The sequence below is a fragment of the Muntiacus reevesi genome, chromosome 17 (assembly GCF_963930625.1).
Source record: "Muntiacus reevesi chromosome 17, mMunRee1.1, whole genome shotgun sequence".
In the NCBI taxonomy this organism is placed as follows: Eukaryota; Metazoa; Chordata; class Mammalia; order Artiodactyla; family Cervidae; genus Muntiacus; species Muntiacus reevesi.
In genome coordinates this window covers 41,284,573-41,309,139 of record NC_089265.1, presented here as the reverse complement: position 1 = coordinate 41,309,139, position 24,567 = coordinate 41,284,573, and the positions used below count along the sequence as shown (strand labels likewise).

General features: G+C 39.5%; 1 protein-coding gene across 4 annotated transcripts in view; it reads left to right on the top strand.

The window, feature by feature from the left end:
• DOCK8 (dedicator of cytokinesis 8) overlaps positions 1-24,567 on the top strand; it is a 222,900-nt gene that overhangs the window by 171,254 nt on the left and 27,079 nt on the right. For all 4 annotated transcript variants that reach the window (XM_065907912.1, XM_065907916.1, XM_065907913.1 and 1 more), the window contains 11 exons: positions 3,754-3,923; positions 7,434-7,576; positions 9,549-9,731; positions 10,065-10,197; positions 11,126-11,213; positions 14,980-15,076; positions 16,755-16,889; positions 17,879-18,031; positions 19,079-19,237; positions 19,860-19,960; positions 20,718-20,910. In XM_065907912.1, coding sequence (XP_065763984.1) covers positions 3,754-3,923; positions 7,434-7,576; positions 9,549-9,731; positions 10,065-10,197; positions 11,126-11,213; positions 14,980-15,076; positions 16,755-16,889; positions 17,879-18,031; positions 19,079-19,237; positions 19,860-19,960; positions 20,718-20,910 — 1,555 coding nt within the window. The remainder of the gene's footprint in view (positions 1-3,753; positions 3,924-7,433; positions 7,577-9,548; positions 9,732-10,064; positions 10,198-11,125; positions 11,214-14,979; positions 15,077-16,754; positions 16,890-17,878; positions 18,032-19,078; positions 19,238-19,859; positions 19,961-20,717; positions 20,911-24,567) is intronic.

The following is a 24,567-nucleotide window of genomic DNA, read 5'->3' as shown; positions in this document are numbered from 1 at the left end:
GAGAAGGAGGCTTATGCAGAAAGAAAATTCCCTTCACACACACACACACACGCACGCATACTTTATCTTAATTGTCCTTTGATAGCAGAGATTTCCAGATTTCTGAAAGCATAATACTCTTTAGTAACTACATGAGTGGTAGTCTCTATTTTCCATTTCTCTTCTAGTGAAGTGTCTAAGGAACCAGGCTTTGCATCTGTTTTGATTCCTCATAAGATTGTTGCTCTTATTTTACTAGCAAGAGACTAGAGTATGTTCAGAGATCATCATGTAATTATGTTTAATCAGGTAGGTCCATTTTTTCAAACACATACACACACACACATGGTACCTCTTCTACCCCCCAAGGGGTAACTAATTACAAGTGTCACTCCTTTGGCAAAACAATAATTCCTGATTGTTGGGTTGTCAGTTACTCTCCTGGAGAGTCATTAAAAATACCATCATGGACTTTATATATGAGCAGAAGTCTCAGAAACAGTTTATTTTCTGACAATACATCCTTTTGATCAGTTCTTCCTTTGGCTGCCAAAGTAATTAATAGTCTCACCAACACCCACCCATCTGAAGCACAGGGCCAGTGGTACACATCTCAACAGCTGAACTCCTGAAAGGAGACATAGCTCTAGATTCTAAGGGATCACTGTGGAACCCTTCTTACCTGAAGGTGTCCACAACATCCATACATCAGTAAATCCATAGTGGTTTTCAAGAATGTGTAAATTATCTAGAATTTTTGTGCTGTGCTACCAAATGTTTAAAGAAGAATTAATTCCAATCCTTCACATTTTTAAGGATACATCCAACTCATTCTATGAAGCCAGCATTACCTTGATGGCAAAGCAGATAAAGATATCGCAAGAAAAGTGCAGACCAATATGAATATAGATGTAAATATCCTCAATAAAATATTGGCAGACTGAAACTAAACAACATATATTAAAAGGTTATACTCCAAGGCTAAGTAGGATTTATTCTAGTTATGCAAGATTGGTTTAGCATCTGAAAGTCAGTTGATATAACAAAAGACAAAAACCCCACTCAGTCACCTCAATAGAAGAATAAAAAGCATCTGACAAAATCTCTTACCTCTGGAAAACAGTCCACAAACTCTGTAGGAATATGTGAGAATTTCCTCAACCTGATAAAAGCATCTATGAAAAACCCACAGCTAATATCATACTTATTGGTGAAAGATTGAATACTTGCCTTACAAGGTCAGGAGCAAAACAAAAATGTCCACTCTTTCTTCTTCTATTCAACATTTTACTGGAAGTTCTACCCATGGAAGTTAAACAAGAAAATGAAATAAGAGGCATCCATATTGGAAAGGAAGAAGTAAAGCTGTCTCTGTTTACAGGTGACATGATTTGTTTATAGAAAATCCTAAAGTTCCCACTAAAAAAAGCTATTAAAGGTAATAAATGAGTTTAGCAAGGTTGCAGGATACAAGATCAATATACAAAATTTAATTGTATTTCTATACTCCTTCCATGAACAATATAAAAAGTTTAAAAATATTCCACTTAAAGTAGCATCAAAAGAATAAAATTCTTAGGCATAAGTTTAACAGAAGAAGTTCAAGACTTGTTCACTGAAAACTGCAAAACCCTTTAGAAAGAAATAGATCTAAATAAATGGAGAGACATGACATATTCATGGATCATAAAATTTAGCATTGTTAAGATGGCAGTACTCTCCAAATTGATGCACAAATTCAGTACAGTTCCTCTCAACATTCCAGCTGGTCCTTACAGAAATTGACAAGCTGATACTAAAATGCATTTGAAAATTCAAGGGACTCCAATATAACCAAAACAATCTTGAAAAAAAAGAACAAAATTGGAGAACTCACACCTCCCACTTCAAAACTTGATACAAAGCAAAATTAGTCAAGACTGTGTGGTTCTGATCTGAAGATAGATGTATAAATTAATGAAATTAAATTGAGTCTAGAAATGAATCCTTACATTTATAGTCAAATGATTTTTCAATGAGAGTGCAAAACAATCAGTGGTGAAAAAATAGTGTTTTCAAGAGACGGTGCTGGGGAAACTGGATATCCACATTCAAGAAAAGGAAATTGGACCCCTGTCTCACACCATATACAAAAGTTAAAGTGTTTCAAAGACCTAAATGTAAGTATTAAAACCATAAAACTCTTAGATGAAATCATAAGGGTAATCTTCAAGAAATTTGATTAAGCAGTGGTTTCTTAGATCTAACATCAAAAATAAACCCAGCAAAAGAGAAAAAGAGGTAAGTTAGACTCCATTAAAATTAAAACTTGTCCTTTAGAGGACATAATTAAGAAAATAAAAAGACAACAAGCAGAATAGGAGAAAATATTTGCAAATCATTGATCTAATAAGGGATTTATATCTAAAATGTATTTTTTATGTCTGATAGCTCAATAATAAAAGAGCAAGTAACTCAATTTTTTAAAGAGCAAAGGATCAGAACAGACATTTTTCCAATGAAAATATGACCAATAAGCCCATGAAAAGGTTTTCAACGTAATTATCCATCAGGGAAATGTATATCAAAATCAGTTAAATACTCCTCTGTCTTTGTTCCTTTGGGCTGCTCTAATGAAAATATCTTAGATTTTATAAATATCTTAGATCTTATAAACCACAGAAATTTATTTTTCACAGTTCTGGAGACTGAGAAGTTCAAAGTCAAGGAGCTGACAGATTTAGTGTCTGGTGAGGACTCACTCCCTAGTTCACAGACGGGCATCTTCTTGCTGTGTTCCCCTGTGGCAGAAAGGGGCAAGTGAGCTCTCTGCAGTCTCTTTTATAAAGGCACTAACTCCATTCATGAAGGCTCTGATGTCATAACCTAAAGCACCTCCCAAAGGCCCCACCTCTAAACACTATCACATAAGAGATTAGGTTTCAATATATGAATTTGAAGGGAGCAGATCACAGTCAATTCATAGCACCTGGCTATAATACACAAGACAGATAATAACAAATGTCAGCAAAGAGAAGATAGAACTGCCGGTGGGAATGTAAAATGATGTAGTTCCTCTAAAGATTAAATATAGAGTTGCCATATGATCCAATAATTCTACCCCGTGGTAGATGTCTAAGAGAAATAAAAACCTATACCTACATAAAAACTTATACAAATATTCACAGCAGTGTTCATAATTCATCATAGCCAAAAAGTAGAAACAACCCAAATGTCCATCAGTGGTGAAGAATCCACCTGCAATGCAGGAGATCCCGGTTCAATTCCTGGGTTGGGAAGATCCACCGGAGAAGGGATAGGCTGCCTACTCCAGTATTCATGGGCTTCCCTGGTGACTCAGATGACAAAGAATATGGCTGCAATGCAGGATACCTGAGTTTGATCCCTGAGTTGGGAAGATCACCTGGAGCCAGGAACGGCTACCCACTCCAGTATTCAGGTCTGGAGAATTCCAGTGGACTGTATAGTCCATGGAGTCAGAAAGATTTGGACTTGATTGAGTGACTTTCACTTTTACCAAATTAAATGTGATAGGTCTATATGGTGGAATATTATTCAGTGATAAAAAGGGGTGAAGTACTGATTCTACAACATGATGAACTTTAAACTTTGTGCTAACAGCAGAGCCAGGACTAGACCACAAGCAGCTTGTCTCTGGATTCTGTATACCTTTGCCCTACTTTGCTTGGTTTTCATATCATCACCTCATTGTTTAGGAGCATTCTGGTCAACCTTGCTTCACTATAGCCTTGGCTTTTTGTGTTGTGTGAACAGGATCAGCAAAGTACAAAGGAAAGCTGTCAGTGCCATCCACAGCCTGCTGAGTTCTCACGACCTGGACCCGCGTTGTGTTAAGCCAGAGGTGAAGGTCAAGGTTGCTGCCCTCTACCTGCCTTTGGTTGGTATCATTTTGGATGCTTTGCCACAGCTCTATGACTTTACAGGTAATGATGCCTTCTGTTTCCTTCTTTGGATTGATGGGGGTTCCTGCCAGATTCACCCCTGAAATGAGGTTTCCATTGCTGGCTCCAGTGCTAATATGCTAGTGCGAGCCATTCCCACTACCACTGCTCTCCAAACCTTTTTAAACATAGGCCCTGGTAAGTGTATTCTTTAAGCCACATGTATAGGCTGCTGTCTATGGGGTCGCAGAGTCGGACACGACTGAAGCGACTTAGCAGCAGCATGTATTTTTTTAAATTGTTGCTCACTCATTCATTCATTGGTCTGTTGGTACATGAACACTAAAGACTGTACACCACAAAGGATGATAAAATAACAGAATTACTCCTTTTGGTGATCTGTGGTCTGATGTCTTGAAATAAAGTGTTCCTTCTCTTTTATTTTATGAGCACTTAAGGAAAGAGGCAGACTCAAATGAGTCTAAACATTTGTACCATGCAAATATATATATATATATCATGTTGTCTGACACTATTAGGAAACGCTGCTATCGCAGAGGAATTTTGCCTTTGGCACTAAAAAGCTCATAAAGGTTGGAATTCAGTATCTCCCACTTGGCCACCAGAGGAAAGCATCAGTTGTTGAAAGGCCCCTCCTGAGTTTATTTGCATTTTACAATGTGGATTAGGGAATGTAGACAAATAAAAGTACACTCACTCAAAAAGAGCATCTTATCTGAGACCTGAGAAACACAATTCCATCTGCCTGTCCTCCCCCTAACACACACACACACAATGCTGACTTCAGGGTGCTTTTTGCTTTTCCCTCAGCGAAGGGAAGTTCTTAGAAATTACCGAGCTATTCTTCTAACTGAAGAATGCTTAAGTCTAAAATCTTTGTAAGGAATCATGCTTGGAACCTTAGAACTATCATGTTTTCCTGCTTCCTCCGAAAGCAAAATGTCCTGTGTGACAACTATTTCTAAACTCCTTGTGGTGACAATCACTCAGCTCATAAAATGAGGGGGGAAATGGGCAAGGAAGTGACAGAAGCTATCTTAGCCCACCAGATGAGCGGGCTGCCCGGTAAGATGCTCAGAGTTTCCTGTAGCAGTGCCTGAGTAAAGGGCAAACAGAAGATAGCTGTCTTCAGAATTTAAAGGTGCAGTTCAGAGCATGGCTTTGCAGATCCCTTGTAGAATTTTGCATGGACATTTCAAGACAGTTTCATTTGAGGATCTGTTATTTGTTTGTTCCCAAAGCAGGGAATCACGTTAACACACATTATCCAAAGTTTCATTGTTGATTAAAATTTTCCACATCAGTCACTTTGGATCATAACATTTTAGCACTTGTTTGTTTGCCTTTTTTGGTTTGCAGTGCATATGAAAGTTATGCTTACTCTATATTGTGGTCTATTAAGCGTACAGTAGCATTATATCTTTTTAAAGTACAAGCCTTATTTTTTTGTTTTTTTCAAACTTAGTTATTTAATTGAAGGAAAATTGCTTCACAATATTGTGGTGGCCTCTGCCATATAGCAACATGAATCAGCCACAGGTATACATATGTCTCCTCCCTTTTAGCCTCCCTCCCACCTCCTGCCCCTTCCCACTCTTCTAGAGCACTTGGTCTTTTAAATCTCAGTGATATCTTTATGTATGCACTGAACCTTATAGTCATGATGTAGCTAACAAGTGGGAAAACAATGTAAATATTCTACTATTAAAGATAATATAGTACATTTATTAGATATGAAATCTTTTGATTGATGAACTGAGAGTATAATATTAAAAAAAAATGCAACAGAATTCAAATCCCAGCCCATGTATTACTATATGTGACCTCTGGAAATTTCCTCAACCTTTTAATGCCTTCCCTTCCTTTCCTCGGCTGTAAAAACGTGATAGCAATGTCTATATCTTAGGGTTGTGATAAAGAGGAAATGAGAGAACTTCTATGAAAGCATCTTGGCAGCAAATGTTTCTATCCTTCTCTCCTCTCTTTTTCTTTTAACCTTGAGCCTATGCACATTTAGTAAAAATGAGAATGTATCCTCAAAGTAATCCTGATAATGTTATCAGGTCTTGAATAATTGCCACATGCTTTTCATTTCACTGTGTGCTTAAAAATTCTATTGACTTAAGAACAACAGTGAATTATTATGTTTTTAAAAATTGAGTTCTGTTTTTACAAGTTTGGCAAGTGAAAATCTGTTCACATGGCTATTTTTCTGAAAAATTGAAAGTCAGAAAACTATAGTGTTGACAGGTCTATAAAATTATGAGTTTTTAATGTATCAGTCATACATGTTTTAACACATTTTCCTCACAACTACTTAAATAAATACTTTCTATGTGTAATTGACCATGATCTTGAAAATAAACTTTTTAAATTGTGAGTCCCTATTTTGTTTGCACACGACTGAGTGACTGAACTGAACTGATACCTATGTATAAATATAAATATATTACTTGAATATAATAAATTAACATTTATTTCAGACATTCAAAATCTAATAAATTATTGCTGAATTTGTAATAATGGCTTATTACTCTATAAGGTACTTATTTAATTCTGTAATTTTATATTCATATTTGGCCATTATTTGAAATATATAAATGAAGTAAAAATACCATATTATAGAAAAGTATTATGAAAGCTTTGAAATTTTTTGTTTTCACAGTTTGAAAAGTTAATTTCTAGCCTAATCTTGTGCTGGACATTTTGTCTCTTTTATTAGACTGCCTGCTTTTCACTATAGATGGTAACAGATAAATAGTGCTAAATGTCAGGTTTAAAATTACTATGCTGAAATCCCTCTACTACTAAGCATATTCCCAGAGAAAACTGTAATTCAAAAAGATACATGCACCCCAATGTTCATAGTGGCACTATTTACAATAGCCAGGACATGGAAGCAACCTAGATCTCCATCAGTAGAGGAATGGATAAAGAGGATGTAGTACATATATAAATGGAATATTACTTCACCATAAAAAGGAATGAAATTGAGTCATTTGTAGAGATGTGGATGAGCCTAGAGACTGTCATACAGAGTGAATTAAGTCAGAAAGAGAAAAACAAATATTGTATGTTAACACATATATGTGGAATCTAGAAAAAATGGTATAATTGATCCTATTTCAAGGCAGAAATAGAGACACAGACATAGGGAACAGATGTATGGGTACCAAGTGAGAAAAGGAGGGGTGAACTTTTTACTGTCTCCATAGTTTTGCCTTTCCAGATGGACTTCTTTCACTTAGTAATATGCATTTAAATTTCCTCCATGATTTTTTCATGGCTTAATAGCTTATTTCTTTTTAGCACCAAATAATATTTTATTGTCTGAATGTGCCACATTTTTTATCCATTCACCTATTGAAGGACATCTTGATTACTTCCAAGTTGTAGCAATTATGAATGAAGCTGCTGTAAGCATCTGTGTGCAGATTTTTGTGTGGACATCAGTTTTCAACTCCTTTGGGTAAATACCAGGAAGCATGATTCCTGGATCATGTAGTAAGATCAATACTATTTTAATTGCAGCTGCAGAAGCTCGAGGTGGAAAAAATCGTGCCAATGGCTCAGATGAAGAACAAGAAGGGACCAGTGCAATTAATCAGAATGTGGCATTGGCTATAGCTGGAAATTTTAATTTGAAGACAAGTGGAACAATGTTGTCTTCCCTGGTATGTTGGTCCACATTTCTCCTGTTTATTTTTCATTTTGTGTCTTTTCCCATCTATTAATGGATGTGTTCCTAAATTCACCTACCAGAACCCAGGATAGAGCAGGCAATGAGATTTCTGCCTTATTGCTCAATGCTGGAGGAAATCATGTGAGGCTAGCAGTTAAGAAGGACAATGATACAGGTGAGGTAGCACAGAGTCAGACAGGATTCTGACAACAGCAAGAGACTCACAGAACAAACTCAGGCAATTTCAGTAGTGTTAAGTTCAAGGTGTGGACAACCAAGAAAGGTGAACTTGGAAAATCTGAGATATTGCAAAGGAGATCAAACCAAGGAGCCCTCAGGCGGGAGGCTTGCACTCTGTGGGATCTGCCTCTCTTCCTTGCTGAGCTCTGACAATGCCTTTGCCAAGACAGAGCTGCATTCTCCTGCTTAATTTAAGTTTGCATTTCAGTGTAGCATTCACATCTGCAGAGGACTCAACCCAGTTCTTTCTTGGGAAGACAGCCTCTCAACCAAAATTCTGCTTTGCTGAGTGACTGTCTTCTCTTCCCTTTAGCACTCCCCGATTCCCCCACACACAACCCCCCCCCCCCCCCCGCAAACACACACCCATAAGAGTTGAAGGACAGGAGGTGAAAAAGAGAAAAGACATGGAGAGTTGGCATTACTCATCCTGCAGCTTAACAAATATGATGTGCTCTAGGACCTCCTCTACCTTTCTGATATCCGTCTTACCAAAATTGGATGCTTCAGGTGGTATCTGCCTTTTACATTCTGGTTTGTCTCCAACAGAGAAACTCTATAAAGTCCAAGGTTCACCTCCTAGAAGATATTTCCTATGAAGTTATAATACATTTAGAAATATTACTTCTTCTTGTGGTCATCCTCAGAAAAACTAAAGTTAAAGCAACTTCGTAAGCCCTATCCTCCCCATTCAAACCTACCATTCCCCTCACATGTGAACTAACACCTCTCTGCAGCTTCACTCCTACATTCCGTTGGATGTTAGCTACACCATGTGAGTCACATGTTGTCCTTTGTGTTGTTTGGATGAGTGACAGAAAGTGTGCTCAGCACGCTAAAATGAACACTTGTGGCCAAAGCCTGAGAGCAAATAGCCTGAGCCCCCACACCCTGTCCCCAGGAAAACATAAATTGTGGTTGAAGTACTGTTCTAAGGGACTCCTCTGAATTATGTATTTGATTCATTTGCTGAGCAGTTCATGACCCTTATACTTTGGACTCTGATAAAGAAATCTTGAACAGTTAGGGTATTTTGGGAACCAAGCCAGGGTAGTTATCTGCTATAAGTCCAACCCTGCAGTCTCCGGTGTGAAGGAGATATACTTGATCTTAGCAACTTGGAAGCCCTTGTGGATTACTGAGATTGGGTGGGGGGAGGGCATGGCCAAGGTCCAGGGCAGACCACCAGGCCACACTGCTCCTGAAACAGACTGCTGCTGCTGCGTCGCTTCAGTCGTGTCTGACTCTATGCTGTCCATAGACGGCAGCCCACCAGGCTCCCCCATCCCTGGGATTCTCCAGGCAAGAACACTGGAGTGGGTTGCCATTTCCTTCTCCAACGCATGAAAGTGAAAAGTGAAAGTGAAGTCGCTCAGTCATGTCGGACTCTTCCTCATGGACTGCAGCCTACCAGGCTTCTCCATCCATGGGGTTTTCCAGGCAAGAGTACTGGAGTGGGTTGCCATTGCCTTCTCCGACTCCTGAAACAGAAGGGTATCCACAATTACATGGCTGAAAGCCTGGTTAGAATACTGCCCCTTTTCCCAGCAACCCAGCTCAAAGAACACAGCTTCCACTGCCAGGAGAAGGCAGAGTTCCCCTAAACAGACCCCCAGCCCAGGAAGAAGTACGGACACTGTGTCCTAAGAAATCAACATTCCTTTCATTATGTCTGCTGCTCAACCTCTTCCCTTGCATCCATCTCCCAATCTGCCTCCTTCCAGCCGTACAAGCAGTACAACATGCTGAATGCTGACACGACCCGAAACCTCATGATCTGCTTCCTGTGGATCATGAAAAATGCTGACCAGAGCCTCCTTAGGAAGTGGATTGCCGACCTGCCATCCATGCAGCTAAACAGGATTTTAGATCTCCTTTTCATCTGTGTCTCATGTTTTGAATACAAGGTATCTCTCAAGTCTGTCTTGTCACCTTTCTCCCTCTGTTTGGCCAATGGCAGCATCCTTAATTTTGTCTTATTTCTGTATTAAAGTCATAACCTATTTGCATATCCGTAACCTATCTAGATATGATAATTCCACCGGGAAAGGATCTCTGTCTTCTTCAGAGAGAATGTCATTTCCATTGACACAATTTCAGCCAGAGGATCCCCCAGAAGGGTGTTTGTGTAGCATATGCCAAACTGGCTGATGTTACCATGGGGTGTTCTGTCTTTAGGATTCTCCCCATGAACAGAGAGGTCTCCAAACTTAATGTCCTCCTGCCTCTGTTCTGTCCAGGGAAAACAGAGTTCTGACAAAGTCAGTACCCAAGTTCTGCAGAAGTCGAGGGATGTCAAGGCCAGGCTGGAAGAGGCTTTGCTCCGTGGGGAAGGGGCCCGAGGGGAGATGATGCGGCGCTGCCGGACTCCAGGTGTGTTGGGTCAGCCCTTCCCTGCTCTCCGTCAGCAGAGTTTGGTACCCTTCGTGGGAAGGAGCGTCCTCCCCACATGATGAGTAGACACCATCACTTTCTTAACACGTTGTGGTAATAGAGACAAGCAGATTCTGGGATTCAGCACACGATGTATGTGACGTTAGCTGCATTTCTCTAAGGGAAAGCTCCTTTCCTGAGGTCACAGGAGCCCTGAAAATGTCCTCAGATGGCACCTTCTGTTTAAAACTTAGTGGTAGTAAAAGGTCTCATCCAAGAATATGAGTCGTGGGATGATGAATGGTATCTCCCTCACTTCTCCCTGGGATATTTGAAGAGTCTCTGTAGATAGTCCTACTGGATAGTTCTGGTTCCAAGATCATTTCCCCAAGTCATGCAGGGTTTACTAGAATGGATCCAGTCCCCTCCTGCAGTGGTCTTAGAGGGTCCCACCCCACAGTCTGAAAGTGATCTCCAAAAGGCTGAGTTCTCTTTAGGGCATGTCAGCCTTATCCATTGTGCTCAAGGAAAACAAAGTGGTGGTTCCTGCTCTTCAGTGGGACACGGGGGCAGGGAACTTGGAAGGAGCTGAGCTTCTCAGGGGTGGTTGGGCACCCTTTTTCAACACCAGCACTCTTCATAAATAAATAATTGGGGGAGAAACCCTGGTTTCACTGGAACCCTGTGTCCATGGGAGATGTGCTTGCCGACACTCCAGAAAGGCTTCTGAGGTCTAGCCTGTCAATCAAAGAGCAGACTAACCCACCCCAGACTTGGTTGTGGGTTTGGCCTCCCACCAGCACCAGTATGGATTCTAATTATCTGGAGAAACAGCTCTGAGTCCCCTCCGTTGAGCTTGTTACAGAACTTCTGGTTATCTTGCTACTACTGCTAATCAAATTCCTGTTGTGCGTTTCTTAACTCCTAGGGAATGACCGATTTCCAGGTCTAAATGAAAATTTGAGATGGAGGAAAGAGCAGACACATTGGCGGCAAGCTAATGAGAAGCTAGATAAGTAAGTCACTCAGCAACTTTGTGCCACTTTTACCTAAAGTTCAAAATGATTTTTCCCAGGCTACTTGTGTTACTGAAACAGCTACATCCTTCCAAGCGTAAGGAAATGAAACATCATTATCTGTATACATTTAGTTCATCCAGAGTTCCAGGATAATCAATGGCATAAAGATGATTATAAAGAAATGATGGTAATGAAATTAGGATTTACAGCTCTTAAACATTTATCCCATTAATAAGCATTTAAAGAAAACTAATGTTTAGCAATCTCAGCTAGCTTAACAAAGGCCGCTGATAAGGCAGGACAGGGTACCCAGGAACACATCATTTCAATCCATATTTCCACTCCAGAAATGTGTACAAAGATGTATATTCAGGGATATTTATGTCAGCATTACATAAAATTGTAAAAAAAAAATTGTTGTTTAGTCACTAAGTCTTGTTCAACTCTTTGTAACCACGTGGACTGTAGCCTGCCAGTTTCCTCTGTCCGTGGGATTTCCCAGGCAAGAATACTGCAGTGGGCTGCAGTTTCCTTCTCCAGGGGATCTTCCCGAGCCAAGGATCGGACCCGAGTCTCTTGGGTCTCCCAAGTCTCAATGTGCCTGCATTGGCAGGCAGATTCTTCATTGCTGAGCCACCAGGGAAGCCCCACACAAAATTGAAACATTCTAAATGCTAAAAAATAGGGAAATAGATAATGAAATATTAGGTTGGCTTTTAAATGTTTCCAAATCATTTTAATGATATGGGAAATGTTTATCATTCAATGTTAAGTGAACAAAGCCGAGTAGACATTTGTTTTTAATATATAATTTTAAATCTCTACACATAGTAGATATATTTTTAAAAGACTGGAAGGAAATTTACCAAAACATGAACCATGATTTTCTTTGTGTTGAGAATGTTTGTGAAGGATATTTTCCTTTTTGTGCTTTTCTGTATTTCCTACAATGAATGTGTATTATGATATATTATTATCAGAAAGTAATGCTAAAGTAAAAGAAGAAAAACCTGCTTGGATTGCAATATATGCTGTATCCGTATTGCAATATAAGCAACAATTTGGACCTACGAGGGCTAAAGCTAAATTGTTTTAATAGATAGCACATATTAATATCTGCTGTTCCTCTTAGCAAGAGGTAGCCTAAAGAATCCTGGGGTTCACTGGCAAAACATTATGTGGCTTAAGACAGCCCCTCCCCACATGCATACACTTGACAAGGCATAGGCAGGGTATCCCCATGGTATATAAAACATCCGTTATAAGGAGGGGTGGGGGATGAGGTGGGCTTCAGTAGCAGTGTTTTTTTTTTTATAAATAAATATGTTGCTATCTTTGTTGTTATCACAAGAATGGATCATTCTGGTTCATTTATGGGACTTTTTGGAGTCAAGTTTATTTTAAAACGTTAAGGAGATAAATATTTTTATTATATGTGTTACTTGTATAGCCCAGTTGTTGCTCTTAGGAGTCATATCCATTTGCTTTGGGTATTTTGTGCTTGTTCTAAGTTCCCTGAACTAATTTATAAACTATTGATTCTGAGACCCTATAAGTTTTAATTTAGGCATTGAACCACGAGCCACCTACCCACCCCCCCCCCCACACACACAAATTAAAGAACTGTTGCATGTAGTTCGTTACCACAGAACTGCTTAGGCAGTTAGGCCATCTACTCCATGAGATTAAAAGAAGAGCCAAACAGAAAGCTTGACTGCCTGGGCTGTGTAAGTGGATGTCTGGGGATGTTCCCTTCTGTCACAGGAACAAGACGGTACTGAGGCTTTCCATACAGGGCACACCAGACCCCGCCAGGTCAAGTCAGCCCTGAGCTACGTGTCGGGCTGCTTGTTACCAGAGGTAATGACTCACTTCTGATCATCTTCATGGGTGATTTTTTTACAAGAGAAACCATAGTAAAATTGTAACCATGCAAGTTAGCTGTTTGGAAAACTTCTGTAATTATAGCAGTGGTGTCTTTCGCCTTCTTTTGGATCACTTTTCAATTATTTTGGCTCTGTTTCTTTTAGAGCAGTCATTTTCAACCCAGCTGTACACTAAAATCACCTGGGGAGCTTTAATAGCTCCCAGCGCTCAGATGTACCCCAGGCCAGTTAATGCAGGATCTCCAGAAACGGGACCCAGAAAACAGTATGTGGTGAAAGCCACATTTGATTCTTGTGAAGTCAGGTTTGAGAACCATTGTTTTGAAGAAATAGCTGATAGGCTTTTAAAATCCAGATTAGTGGCGATGATGGTTGCACAATATGAGTATACTTGGGCCTACTTAACTGTACACTTAAAAATGGTTAGGGTGGTAAATTTTATGTTGTGTGTATTTTGCCACAATTAAAAAATTTGGGGAAAAAACCCCAGGTTAGGTCATGCTAGATCTGCACTGTCTAGTACAGTAGCCATGGTAGTAGAGTAAGTGAAAATATACATGTCAGATTTTGAACTTAGCACAGGTTAAAGAATGTAAAATATCTCATTAATAAATTTTATTGTGATCATACATCAGCAATATTTTTGATATATTGGGTTAAATAAAATATATTAACATTAAGTTCACCTGTGTGGCTACTACAAAATAGAAAATGACATGTTTCTGTTAAATAGCTTTGCTCTAAATCTCAACCTACCAGGAAATTAATAAAAAGAAGCTTTTCTGTTTCACCTATTTTACATAAATATTGTCATTTGGAGAATGAGGAAAACATATAGAGCAGCTTGGGACAGCAGTGCCTATCCTAGGCATGAAAACATTTAAAACATAGAATGTGTTCATTCTGAGTTCTCGATGATACATAAGCACCAGCAATGCCCCCATCATTGGGTGAAGGGACTCAAGCGCAGCCAAGTGATGATCTTGGACCAAGACTTTTGAGCTCATATCAGGATGCCTCGGCCCCTATGACAACCATAGCCACTTTAGCCACTGGGACATCTTGAGAAAGTCAATTTTTCACACTTCCCTTTCCTGGCCACTAAATTTGAAGATACGAAATCTCTCTTTCCAGCTTCACTTGAAATTTATGAGAATGGATGAATTAATGCATAAGATGCTCTGATTCCTTAAAACGAGAACCTAATAGAAAAGCAGCAGTAGGTAATTTCCTGTTCCCTAGGGGGTAACAGCCACTGGCATCTAGCAGGAAGTTAGATGGTGTGCCCGACAGGAATGCAGCCTTGCTTCCCGTTGGAAAAGGACAGAAGGCCCATACTTGACTGTGCAACCCCAGAGCAGTCTTTGGAAAGTCAAGACACTGACTCTTCCCTGACCACCTCTGAAACATCATCCTTTCCTAATCCAACAGCATCGTGATTAGCCAAATTCACGTCAAACCCAGTCTCACTTCCTCTAGCTTGTTGCAGAGGCTTCTTGGCTCCGGTTGGGAGATGAGTCTCACGGGTGAAATGCAAGAATGACCCTCAAGCTTTAAGCAACAATCTGACTGGCTGGCCTAATTGCTAGTAATAACCAATAATTGCTTTTCTACCCATTTGTTATTTTTATAATTGTCATCATTATTCATAATAGTGGGGATGAGGATGGCCTGGAGGCTCTACCTAGAAAATCTTTTAACCAGGCTCCCATTACACAAGGTACCTATATTCCTTAGTTGCCAGTGACCAGCTGCTTTGTTTTCACCACTAGACTGACTCTTCAGAAGATTTCTTTATACTTGGCATGTGGATTACCATCATCAGGAAATGACCAGATTTGACGTGCACTTTAATTTGACCTCTTTTTGTTTCTTAGAACAAAGGCAGAGTTAGATCAAGAAGCCTTGATCAGTGGCAATCTGGCTACAGAAGCAAATTTAATCATCCTTGATATGCAGGAAAACATTATCCAGGTGAGGACAACAAACACCTGATCTGTTCAACATGAATATGGAATTTAATAAGAACTTATTAATTTAATAAGAATTAATGGAACTTAATAATCCTTTATAGAAAGTTGTGAAAAAATAAGTGTGATAGAAAATGCTTTTTGTTTAATGACGTCAGGAAGTTTACTACTTACAATGAAAGTGAGTCACTCAGCTGCGTCCGACTTTTTGTGACCCTGTAGACTGTGCAATCCTTGGAATTCTCCAGGGCAGAATACTGGAGTGGATAGCCTTTTCCTTCTCCAGGGGATCTTCCTGACCCAGGGATCAAACCCAGGTCTCCCTCATTGTAGGTGGATTCTTTACCAGCTGAGCAACAAGGGAAACCAGATAAAGGAAGTGAAAGACTATTTACAGTAGTGAAAACTATTTACAATAGCATCCACCTTAGACATTCCAGAAATACTTAAACACAACATTCTTCTCGGATCATTGACTTGATGTTCACTTGGAAAGAGTTAGGTGCTTGACAGACTGACCCTCAAAGTGAAAACTACTTGAGCGTATGCAAAGATTATAATGTGAGTGGTGGGCTTATAATTCAATACCTGTAATAGTTGTGGTAGGTAGGTTTTCGGGGTTTTTTTGCTTGGTCAACCCCATTTGAATTACGGTTGATGTCTATATGGGAGCTAAGATTATGACTGGATGAAGTAAAAAGAATGCAAAGTGTGATTAATGATGTCTGTTTTAGACACAAATTAATGAAGAAAAATAATCTGTACCACGAATTTGCCAACCCTACTGTAGAAAAGTACTATATCACTGTGAACTTTACAGTAATGCAGTTCACCATAATAATTTCATCTTCTAAGTGAATATTTTCAGAAATTCTCAAGACATCTAGGTGATAACATTTTTAGTTAACCTTAAAAATGAGTCCTTACATGTTTCCAATGAAAAATCATTTATTAGAATGGATCCAGTATTGTTTCTAGGGCTAGAAAAAGAAATATCGTCAAAATACAGTTGAACCTCAGTAATCCAACTTTTGTCTCTTAAAATGTAATTATTGTATAAAAATAAAGACAAAAAAGTATATGGTATCTTTGATAAATACTTGGTATCAAATATTTGGCATCACATTGATTATATCTTTATACAATACTGCTTTGATTGCTGTCTTCTTAACATTTGTGCTCAAAATGTACTTGCAGTTTTCAAAGGCAGTTGAAAATTGTTATTGACATTGGTGGTATTAGTCCTGCTGCAGGTGATAAATAAGCTTCTATTTAGAAACGTCACTGCCACAAGCAGCCCCTGGGAGGCCCACAAGGAAAGCTGTGCCTTGTATACAAGAAAAAAGACCTTTCCAAAAGCTTACCCAGGATGAGGGGGAGGTGTGCCTTATAGCTTGGGTTAGCATCCCAGAATAAGGCGTAAATCCCAAATCAGTTGGGAGTTTTGGAATAAAGTCATATGGACATAGGACTTCAGCTCTCCTGGTGATGGACTATATGCAGTGTACTTTCTCAAACCCTTAAGGTCATAGACCAAAAAAAAAAAGATCATAGACCAAGAGATGAAATGTCAGCATCACTGTGTAATTGTGTAATTGCCAAAAGGACCTACTTTTGTCTTCCCCTCTGAGTTCACGGGCATAGCATTGGGATTCATTGATGCTGTTCTTCTCTTCCCCCAGGCAAGCTCGGCTCTGGACTGCAAAGACAGCCTTCTGGGAGGAGTGCTGAGGGTCCTTGTGAATTCTCTGAGCTGTGATCAGAGCACCACATACTTAACTCACTGCTTTGCGACACTCCGTGCTCTCATTGCCAAGGTAAACATGGGATGCTTGTTCTCTTACTCTTAATTAAGAGTTAATATTCTCATCAGGCTAGCTTCATATTTCTTGCTTCAGGGGCACCAAAACCCGCAGACCACCACTGTGTTAAGTGACACTGAGGTAAAAGTCTTAAGTCTTGTTAGGAAGGAAGCAGATACACTGATTCTGTGAAACTCACCAGGGCCTCTCACGTTAGAAATGTGGGCCCACTCACTGAACACATGAGAGTGGAAATCAATTGAGCAGATTTGTTTTTCACCTTTTTTTCATTAATATCTTATCTGAATGAGATTCAGTTCCTCTGCATGACTCCCATTAGTGAGTCTTACAAAATGTCACATCATAAAATGCCAGAAAGTTTAGAAATAAATTTCTCATAGCCTGAAGAATATAGATTTTCCTAAAGGAAAATGACATATTGCAGATTTCTGTGCTTCCCCCCACCCGCCCCCTCCCTTTATTGAAAATCTTGGTTGTTGACCTCTACCTGGTATCTTTTTCATTTGGAAAGTGAACTCCTGGGGCTTCCCTGGTGGTCCAGTGGTTAAGACTCTGCGTTTTCAGTATTTCAATCCCTGGTTGGGAAACTTAAGATCCCACAAGCCATGAGGCACAGCCAAAATAAAGTGGACTCTCTCTTCTCTCACCTGTCGGGATCATTTGCTCTTAGTCTCCAATAATTTCCAGGGAAACATGGGATAATTCCTTCAGAGCTGTGACTTCACCAGGGAATGCAGCCTGACTAACCATGCAGATAATTATGTAGCCTTGATCTTAGTAAACAGTTCCTAATGAGATCAAGTCAACTCCATTGCTTCAGTTCATCTTCTGACTCAGGTAACTCACTATCTTTATGGAGCAGTGTGTTAACTCTTCTGGGCTTTTTGCTTGTCCAAGCAGACATTTACATATCTCGACAGGCATCTGGTCCAGAAAGGGTAGAATGTGCCAAGTGATGTCTAATGCCGCTGTGTCTCTCCTAGTTTGGCGACTTGTTGTTTGAGGAGGAAGTGGAACAGTGTGCAGACTTGTGTCAGCGAGTTCTGCACCACTGCAGCAGCAGCATGGACGTCACCCGCAGCCAAGCCTGCGCCACGCTCTACCTCCTCATGAGGTTCAGCTTTGGGGCCACCAGCGTGAGTGCTCAAGGGGACCTAGGATCAAGAGGCAGGGCTAAGCACTGGTGGCGGAGAGGTGTGCGCTGGTGCAGTTGACTTCTACCCTCTGTGAAGGGAGCAACTGGACATGTAGATGGATAGCAGCTTTTTTCTGAATTTCCATCTAGAAATAAATTATTAAGACTGATGAATGCAGTGCTTTCCATCAGTGTGTTTCCATAAGAAATGAATGGCTATGTGTAGATTCAAGGTTGTCATCTGTGGGTGAAAAATGCAACAGAATTTGGACTTTGGAAGAGCTTGTCTTGTTTCCACATTCTGATTGACTGGTACCAGAATGACCTGTGGAAGAGAATTTGAAATGATCACTATCATCTATGCCTAAGTGTTCATCGAAGCTTAGTAGCCTTTGGAATTCAGCCTTATTACGGTGCAGTCTTAGTTGGTCTAGATTTTGGTGTGCTCTTTAGGAGTTTACATTTGTGGTCATGTTAATGAGCATGTTCAACTGATATTCAATGATAACTTGGTCCATGGAAGAAAGGCAGGGTCCTCAGAATATATTGGGTGTAGCTATTGAAAAGCCTTTAGGACGTTTGTCGGAGCCTCTTGGAATCACCATATTTTTCCATGGGCCTAGAAGGAAAGGAGAAACAGAAAGTCACTGCCTACCCAGAGTCCAGAAATCTCAGAAATCTTGCCCATGTAGATTCTGCTCCTCTTTGAAGTTTAAATAAAGTTCCGAGAAGAGGAATCTTGGCACAAAAGGAGACATTCTGTGACCCAGCTGTGTAGGAACCTTTCAGCGTTACAGAGCTGGCCCAGTCCTCAATGAAAATTTAAAGGGAGCTGACAGATTTATGTCAGAGCAATACCCATTTAAACCATTTAAACAACAATATGAATCATGAGCAAAGTATGGCTCACATTTCATTGGGAAAAAAGGAAATGATTGAGCTTGGGTAAAGGAAGCACTAGAGAGTTATTGTTGTCTGGCTCTACCTCCTCCAATTATCTACTAGCTGACTGCCTCTTGTTTGTTCCACCACTTTTTCCCTGACTCAGAACTTTGCAAGAGTAAAGATGCAAGTAACCATGTCTCTGGCATCTTTGGTGGGAAAAGCACAAGACTTTAATGAGGAGTATCTGAGAAGATCCTTGAGGACAATTCTGGCCTATGCAGAAGAGGACACAGCCATGCAGACCACTCCTTTTCCCTTGCAGGTAGACCGAAGAGCATGCTTTTTGTCTCATACGTGGGTCTGGGATCAGCCAGTTTTAAACCTCTGTGTGTGTGTATACATACATACATATGTATATACACACAAACATACATATATATATGTGCATATATATGTGTGTGTATAAGATATATAACATATATATTTTATATAACTTTTATGAAATATGATTATGTCATAATGTACAGGTAATTATGTAAAATATTGTCATATGCATTATATGGAACCTAAGCTGAGATCCTAAGCTGCCTCCCACTTGTTATAAAAAGCCCTCATGTCCAGAGTACAGCTGAGGGTTTATATGTTACAAAGAACTGGAACTAATTTAACCAAAAAAGTACTGGAGAGGGAAGATAGTGTAAGGATTCAGGACTAATACATGGATGTCAAAGGCCAACTCATGTATAGGCCTTGACAGTGCCTGGACCTGCAAAGGTGAAGGTCAAAGAGGATCCAGTCTAGACTTCCCTCCACCTGTGATCTGCCCTATCTTAGCAAAGCCTGCTCATGACTGCCCCTTGGACTCTCGGTGCAATCCTAACTTTTTGTTACCATGGACTACAATGCTAAGGTTTTCTGGGGTATACACTTTTTTTTTCTTCCAGGTGGAAGAACTTCTCTGCAATCTGAATAGCATCTTATATGACACAGTGAAAATGAGGGAATTTCAGGAAGATCCTGAGATGCTGATGGATCTCATGTACAGGTGAACTTTTCTGATGAAATCAAAAGTGTGTTACTTAAAGATCTAGGGTTTGCCACTATGGAGTTTTCATGAATATAATTATCACAGGAAATGTGGGTACACTGATTTGGCTGACAGCCGGAACTGTACTTAGAAATTGGTAGAAAATCATCATTTGGAGGGTGTTGATTCATGTACACGTTTTCAGAAAGAGTTCCCTGATTTAAAGGGAGGTATATATTTTTAACATTATTTTCTACTTACCATAGAATGAGAGAAAAGAACTATCAACTTTTATATGAATTATATCTGAAATTTTTTCCACTTACATTCAGACATGCATGTAAGTTTCATTTAGAAATCATATTTTACTCTGTAGTTTAAATTTTTGCTTTATAATCCTTGTTTTAGGAGAAACTACTTACAAAGACAAAATTGTTCTGACACAATGCCATAAGAAGTGTAGTACTTTTTGTCTTCTGTTATTATTTTGAGATAAAGGAAAGTAAAGGAAGAAAAATTACTAGTGCTGCATTCAAATAGACATCATTTTATCAGGTCTTTTCTTCCCCCATAAATCTTTAACTAAATGGTAGCATTCTTAGTATCCTACACACCTAGACATGAAATAAAAACAGTTGGGCTGATCCATGTTTGCCTTTTCTCTTGTTTTCTGAACATGTAGGCAAAACTCTCAAGGGAAAAAAAGTGTCCATATCCAATAGAAAAACAGTATCGCTAACCAGTTGTCTTTGGAACTGTCTAAACCCATCTTCAGAATTGCCAAGAGTTACCAGGCATCTCCTGATCTGCGGCTGACCTGGCTCCAGAACATGGCAGAGAAACACACCAAGAGGAAGTGCTACACGGAGGCCGCCATGTGCCTGGTCCACGCGGCTGCTTTGGTGGCCGAGTATCTGAGCATGTTGGAGGACCACAGCTACCTGCCCGTGGGCAGCGTCAGCTTTCAGGTGGAGACAAGTTCGCCTTTTCCTTTGGTGCAGTGGCTCTCATCTGGGGGCATTTGCCAATCTCTGAAAATATTTTTGGTTGTTACATCTGAGGGTGGGAGGGTAGGTACTAGTGGCATTTAATAGGTGTAAGCCAGGGATGCTGCTAAAAACCCTACAATGCATAGGACAACTCCCACCACAAAAAAATTATCTGGCCCCCAAATATCAATATTGCCAAGGTTGAGAAGACCTGCTTTAGTGTATTATATTTGCCTTTTCTAATTGCTTTACTGTCTTAGGTTTTTTCTTAAATTATTATTTACAGTAAATATAGATTTGATAGGCATTTTGACATTCCCAAACACTTTCACATCCATGATTTCATTTGACCTTCTCTGTAAATCAGTGAAACAGACAAATAGAGAAGATATTATTACTCCCGCTGCACAGCTAAATTGAGAGAGCAACTTTTCTAAGGTCGTTTAAACTCTTTCTCAAAGACTTGTAATTGGCACAGTATACTGACAAACGTGAAAGTGTTTTTTCCAAATATTGGAGAAATTATTCCCCTCCGGGCCCATTCCTTTGATTACACTCCCCAACTCTTTAGCATCTTCCTCTCTAATCTAAAATTGAGAAAGAACCAAACTGACCTGGGAAGGAAAAAAGGGCTGAATCAACACTGTCTTAGGATAAGCTGAATATTACCCACAGTTAGCAATGGGAAATTGTCTGCTAGGTCTGAAAGTTGGTTCAGGTTGCAATGCTCAGTGGTCACTTGGACTGTTTTTGCTGAGTACTTTAAACAGTTTAGAGGAAACAAAAATTTTATGAGTACTTTTAGAGGCCTAATCCGTAGAAATGACCATCCCTGAAACCTGTAACAATATAGTACAGAAAAAGAGCCCTTTTCAGGGCAGACTCACAAAGTCGTTTACTTTACAAGTGTTTGGATTACTCCTGTTTGAGTTTACAGGACTGATTTTATAAAAGGCTTTATTCTCATTGTTGCTCTTCAACACAGTTTTGTGATGTTGTGTGAACCAGAAAGAGGAGATAATTCAAAGTGGCTTTCCCAGGCTTAGAAAGTAAGACAAAAACAGCTGTTGGCAGAGCCAGGAGTTTCTGATTTCCTGAATACTGTTCACCAGGCAATCTGGGTATTGCCTCATATTATTAATTCCTCCTTTCTTATGGTCTTCAATACCAATAATATTTGTCATTTCATTCTCAGCAAATAAATTTTATTCTCAATTCAGAAAGATTCATTATAAAAAGCAAAAAATTTAATTCTTATCCAAAAAGCATAAAAATATCACACCTGATTTTGAATCACATAATAGTGAAGAAAGGTATAAAAACCAATTTTAGATATATTTGTTTTTTTGCCAAATTTATTTTGACCATTTGATATTAGCAAGGAAAAATATAAGTACTACTCTTTCAGTTCCCAGAAATCTTTGGGCTTACTACTTAATGTGGAATTATATCATCCTTTTGTCTTGTTTCATTAACTAAACTATTGCTTATAAACTTTAATGCCTTTTTCCCATTTACTGTATTTTATTTTATATTTATCACTTAAATATTAATGGCATTGAATTATTATTTCATGTTTAGTAAGCCTTGTGATTCTTATTTCACCTAGAATTCTATTGCTTATAGTAAGTCATACCAAGGTGAGTAGAATAGTTATTCTAGAAACAACAGAAAAACTCCATGTCGTCCCTACATGGGGGCATATAGCTCTATTTTTTCATAGATCTTTATTCACTCATTCATTCTTTTAGGTGATATTTATTGAGCACTTATTTTGTCCTCACGAGCTTTATATTCCAGTCAGAGAGTGACATCATATAGCTAATTCTTCCATTTCTTATTCAATTACAATTATGATAACTGCTGTAATAAAGAGGTACAAGAAACTGGGAGTATTTATCAATGTGACCCAGCTTGGAGGCCAGGGAGTGTTCAGAAAGACAAGGACGGGGAAGGGGGAGCGGAAGGAACTGTGAAGAATGAAGTCTTCAAAACAAACAGAACACGGTGAGAAGAGAAGCCAAATTATGTTGATGCTTATGAACCAAATCTCCTTTCTCTCAAATGAGGCATAGCAAATCTTTTAGGAAATGTGTGCTTGCATGTGACAGAAAACCTAACCCAGACTGACCTAAAGTAAAAATGGAATTTATCAGAGAGTTGAGTCTGGAGTAACACCTGCCAAACTGGACGTAGGGGCCCAAACAATGTCATCAGACCTCAGCGTCATCATCACTTCCAGCCTCTGCTTTCTGTTATGTCAGCTCAGCTTCTTTCTTCACTGGCTTTCCACACTCATTGAGAAATATTTGTTTACATCTCCCTAGGTTCAAGTCCAGGAGAATAGAGAAATGCCCTATTTCCAGAAGTTGCAGAGACAGTCTCAGTGCATCTGTTGGTTCTGACCGAGTCATACGCTCATCTCTGAGCCAATCATAGTGGCCAGAGACATGGAATGCTATGACTGGCTGGGCCAGAGTTGAGGTCCACACCTGGAGTTATGGATGGTTTCCCTGGAGGCTTTACTTTATAGAAGGATGAAGGAATTTGGGGCAGCATTAACAACAGATGTCCAATGTTGATTTCTTAAATGCTGTGTGCTTTAGTTTTCAACTTTGTTCTGCTCCAGTAAAATTGAATTTTTGGAAAGGAATTATAAACTGGAGATAAATAAATCTGTGCAAGGAAAATAACCCTGAGGCCACTGAATTCCAAGGAGCTGAGATCGTTGAAATTCTCTGCCCCAGAGTGCAGTATTTATTGCACAAATGTAGATATGTCTGCATTCTTAGATACTGATGTTTTTACCTCCCTGATTCTGAAGCCAGAAAAATCTTCCCAGAATCTTTTCCTTCTGACTACAGCTAATAAGACTGCATAACTGCAAATATATTCCTCTACATGTGGACAACTGCATGTAATACTAATAGTATTCGTTTCTTGGGTCGTTAGATTTTTTTCAACGAAAGCTCTTGGACCTTCTGTTATTTCTAGTTCAGAAACATCATAGTAGAAAGACCAGGTTTGAAAGAAAGACTGGTCACAAAAGGTTCTGAGAGTCTCCTGTATTCCCAAAACTACCTTATAATGTTGAATATGAAGATACAGGACTGGAACAACTCTCTTCCTTGATGCTCAGGATGAGTCACTCGATCATGCTAGCCAGGCCAACAAGAGGCAGACAGATTTTACTTCACTAGCCAACCCTGGTCAATTGATAGTAGCTGATTGGAGTACCATACTGAGAGGAATTTTGAAAAAAGCTTCAGGAAAAAGAGTACTATAATTAATTAGTTCTGTCTGCTATGAGTCTAGACATATGAAGAAATAGCATGTGTGCTATCTGTTTGCCAGTCCTAAGCTACAAAGGTTTCCAGGTTTTTTTTAATGCTCCATGTGCATTTTTTCTATAGCTGTGAGACAGATTGAAGAAAATGATTCTTGGCCTGTCAAAAGTATGAGAGTCCCTGCCAGAGCCAGAACTGGGGTGAGGTGAGCAAGGCATGTAAAGTGCAAAATTTAAGGAAGCACTCACTCTCGGGGTCCAGCAAGTTCCAGGTCATATCTTACAGAACCTTGAGAGTGAGTGTTCCCTAAATGTTGTGACCTGGGGTTTTCACCTTACTCACCCTAGCC